Source organism: Ziziphus jujuba, chromosome 1 (genome assembly GCF_031755915.1).
Source record: "Ziziphus jujuba cultivar Dongzao chromosome 1, ASM3175591v1".
Lineage (NCBI taxonomy): Eukaryota > Viridiplantae > Streptophyta > Magnoliopsida > Rosales > Rhamnaceae > Ziziphus > Ziziphus jujuba.
In genome coordinates, this window is record NC_083379.1 from 26,486,388 (window position 1) to 26,490,382 (window position 3,995).

The following is a 3,995-nucleotide window of genomic DNA, read 5'->3' on the forward strand; positions in this document are numbered from 1 at the left end:
TCTAGAAAGGGAAGAAGAAAATGAATACATGGAAACAAAATTTGTATCAGTAGCAAAAGGGAACTCAATTTCATTGAATTTGACACTCTTTGCGACATAAATCCTACCAGTATGATGAAGACAGCGATATCCTTTATGGTCAGAACTATAGCCAAGGACAACACACTTTTGAGTATGGTATTGAAACTTATGATCATTATAAGGTAGAAGAAAGGGATAACAAGTGCAACCAAAAACTCTCATGAACTGAAAATCTGGTTTTTCATTAAACAAAATTGAAAAAGGTATTTGATTGTTCAAAGATTGAGTAGGAAGTCAATTTATAAGAAAAACAGAACATCTAAAGGCATCCCACCATAGTTTTCAAGGCATACTAGCCTGAGCTAGTAAACTTAAACTTATTTCAACAATATGTCTATGTTTTCTTTCAACTCTCCCATTTTATGGATGCAGATGCGGGCAAGGGTATCAGAATTGGATTCCTTGAGAGTTAAGGTAAGGTAAGAAAGATCGAAACTCTCCTCCCCAATCAAATTGAACTGATTTGATTTTTCTAGCAAAAGTCAGTTCAACCAATTTTTGAAACCTAAAGAATGTAAGAAAAGCTTCAGATTTTAGTTTCAAGGGATAAATCCAAACATATCTAGAAAAATCATCAAGAAACTGAATATAGTATCTAAAACCCTCTAAGGAAACTATAGGAGTAGGGCCCCGTAAGTCAGTGTGTATGAGTTCCAAAGGAGCTGAAGCTCGAGAGGAAGAATTAGGAAAGGAGACTAAATGTTGTTTGCCAAGTTGACAGGCATCACAAAAATGAAGAGAAGTCGAATTGGGTTGTAGATTGCACAAAGTAAGAACTTTAGAGAGAACATTGGATGAAGGATGTCCAAGTCTTTTATGAAAAATATTAATATCTATTGAGTCTATAGCAGCAGAAAACAGTGATTCAGGGGACAAAGAAGAAAAATTGTCAATTGTAGTGTCTGTATTATTGATAGAAAAAGTAGGTGCAATGGCAGAATTACAAGAATTACAGGTACAAACATTTACTTCATTATTCAAATGAAAACCTGAATTGCAAGGCTTACAAACTGAAACTGAAATACAAGGTGATATTGAATTAGAGATACAAGATGAGATCATAGGAACACTAGAGTTCTGTTTAGGACACTTGACATCAAAACTAACTATATTATCTTCATTTCTCAATGGAGAAGGTTGTAACAAAGGCCGATTAGGTGAAGAAAAATGTTGTGACAAGGCTGAGGTGGAACGGGGAACTAAGATGGCTTGGTGCTGGTAAGGTGGAAAGAAAGGAAGCAGCAGCTTATAAAGCCCTCCTTCATTCACTCCTCTAAGGATGGACTTCCCTTGATGATCCTTTAGCATGCAATGAGAAGAATAAAATTCAATAGACATGTTATCACGAGTCAATTTCGAAATACTAAGTAAGTTTTTGGCCATGTAAGGCACAACTAGCACATTTAACAATTTCACAGCTGAGTGACAAGTGGGAATAAGAGTGTTACCAATATGAGTTATGTCCATATGTGCGCCACTTCTAACCATCAGCTTATTGGGTCCTTTATATTCAACTTGGTCAAGTAAAGATGCACCATCAGCAACAACATGGTTTGTTGCTCCACTATTAAGATACGAAAAAAGAGTCAGTGAGAGTCATGGGATGAGCAACTTGACAAGCCCCAGCAAACTTCTCAGAAACTACGACAATAGGTGAAACTGAGTTATGTCCTCCTGAATGTTGAGAAGCAACACTAGTATAGGCCAAGTTTCCTTGAATCTGAGAGGTAGAAGGCTGAGAGTAAGAAGTCGAGCCCTTTTTGATAACCAGAGTAAGGTACTTGAGAAGACTGGTTTTGATTGTTATTATAAGCTTGTGACCGAGAAGAAGGATAGTGGGAAGCTGGTAAAGGAAAAGCAGAATGCTGAGGTGGACTTTCAAACTGTGGAGTGACAACTTGTTGGTGCCCATAAGATTGAGAAGGAACATACGGCTGTGGATTATATTGAAAATTTGAGTTGTAACCAGAGTTTGCCGTAGTGTGTCCCATAAACTAACTGTCAAATCTCTTGTAACAGTAGGGAGCTGAATGACCATATGTGTGACAGAGTTGACAAGTTGGCTTTGAATTTCGACCACCTCCTCTACCATAAATCCTGCCTCTACCTCTTCCTCTACCAAGAATTTGCTGAACAGCAGTAAAGACTTGACGCTGAAAGTCTTGTTCTTGTAAACCAGAAATAGGAGGGTGATAGTGAGGCTCAGTTGCTTGAAACTGGTTAGGAAAACCACTGTAAGATCCATGACCATTATTAGGTCCTTGATTTGCACGGAAAGGTAAATCAACACCATTTGAGGAGACTAAACCAGAATTACATGCAAGATGAGCAGCTTTATGTGTTACTTCATAGTTAAGTGCAATGTTTTCTTCTTCAAGTTGAGCTTCACAAGAGAGTAGGTGATATTGAATTTCATCCAATGTATACTGCTCTGGTTCTAGAACCGTAGAAATTGGCTTAAAGTCATATCCTAACCCCCCAAGAACATACAAGACTAAATCTCTTTCAGTTACAATATCTCTAGCAGCCACTAGTTTATCAGCTAAATTTTTCATTTTCAAAATATAAGCATCTATAGAAAGACCATGCTTTTTGGTACTTTGAAGCAATTGTCAATAGTGGAAAATTCTAGTGGGAGATTGAGCCACATACCTATTCACAATGGCATTCCAGAGACTGAAGGAGGTTTCTTTTCCATTGAAATGCCCTAGAACTGCATTTTCAATTGTGCTTCGCAGCCATCAAACAAGAAATTGATCTTGAATTTCCCAATCTTCATTATTCAGTTGATTGGAGTGGATCAATGAGCTTGGCAAAGTTGTTTTTGGTTGAATAGAATCAAATCGTTGATCTTTCAGATAATCCTCATAAGAAGAAAATTGCAGAAATTTGAGAAATTTGTGCCCTTTGATAACAGGTAAAATTTGTGATTTCTAGATGAAGAAATTGGAATCATCAAGCTTGAAGACATTATTGGGAAAAGGAGAAACAATGAGGATCGGATTTTGCAATTCCGCCATAGAATAAGGCTCTGATACCATGATAATGTTCAGAAAATGAACTTAAAGTTTGAGAACTGGTGTTTGACAAAAAAGAAAATGAAAGGAAAAACAAGAAAAGCTGAGAAAACCAGCAAATGATAATGTTCAGAAAATGAACTTAAGGTTTGAGAACTGGTGTTTGGCAGAAAATAAAATGAAGAGAAAAATAAGAAAAGCTGAGAAAACCAGCAAGCAAAACGAAAAGAAACAGAGGAAAAATTTCAGAGAATAATAGACAAAAAAAAAAATGATTATTGCTTACACTGCAAAACAGTTCGAGAGCTATTTAAATAGCTCATTACAATCTAAACAACTAGCCAACTAGAAAGGTAGCTACCAATCTTATTGATATACGTAGGAGGATTAAAAATTGATTTTAGAAAAACTAACTAACTAACTCTGACTGTATAAAAGAAAAGCACGTGCAAGCACATGGCTATTTTAACAAACTCTAACACCTTTAAACCCCAAATTTTTTCCCTTTTTGTGTTATACATTTAAAACCTCCAATTTACATAAAAGTAAATGCTTAAGCCAAATTCAGTATATACTTAACCTTTAAACTTCTCTTTTCACTTTTTTTGTTTTTTTTTTCCAATGCTTCAAGAAACTAAGAAGCATATATTCATATCAATTCTATTAAGGGTCTCTTTATTGTATATTCAAGGTAGGAAAAGAAAATTTAAGGCTTATAGAGGATACGTAAATGTGGTTTATTGAACAAAAGGCTTTAATATGCATATTTATGCATCATAAAAGGCTCAAATAAGTTTCAAATGAAAAATATATATTTTAGATAGGCTTAAAATACTCAAACTCAAACATAGATAGTCTAAATCATGTTCTTTGTAATGCATTTGGCTAAAATTTCAC

At 35.3% G+C, this 3,995-nt stretch overlaps 1 protein-coding gene across 1 annotated transcript; it reads right to left on the reverse strand.

Annotated features, from left to right (window-relative positions):
* Positions 1-478: 478 nt before the first annotated feature.
* Positions 479-2,510, reverse strand: LOC125419405 (uncharacterized). Its single transcript, XM_048465228.2, has 2 exons — positions 1,530-2,510; positions 479-1,380 (listed from the first exon to the last, which is right to left on the reverse strand). The coding sequence occupies exon 1, from the start codon at positions 2,372-2,374 to the stop codon at positions 1,649-1,651; it is 726 nt and encodes a 241-aa protein (XP_048321185.2). The 5' UTR covers positions 2,375-2,510; the 3' UTR covers positions 479-1,380; positions 1,530-1,648.
* Between the last annotated feature and the right edge of the window lie 1,485 nt (positions 2,511-3,995).

Excerpts from the sequence above, each read along its gene's own strand:
- LOC125419405 (XM_048465228.2), bottom strand. The coding sequence starts at position 2,374 with ATGGTGTTGATTTACCTTTCCGTGCAAATCAAGGACCTAATAATGGTC.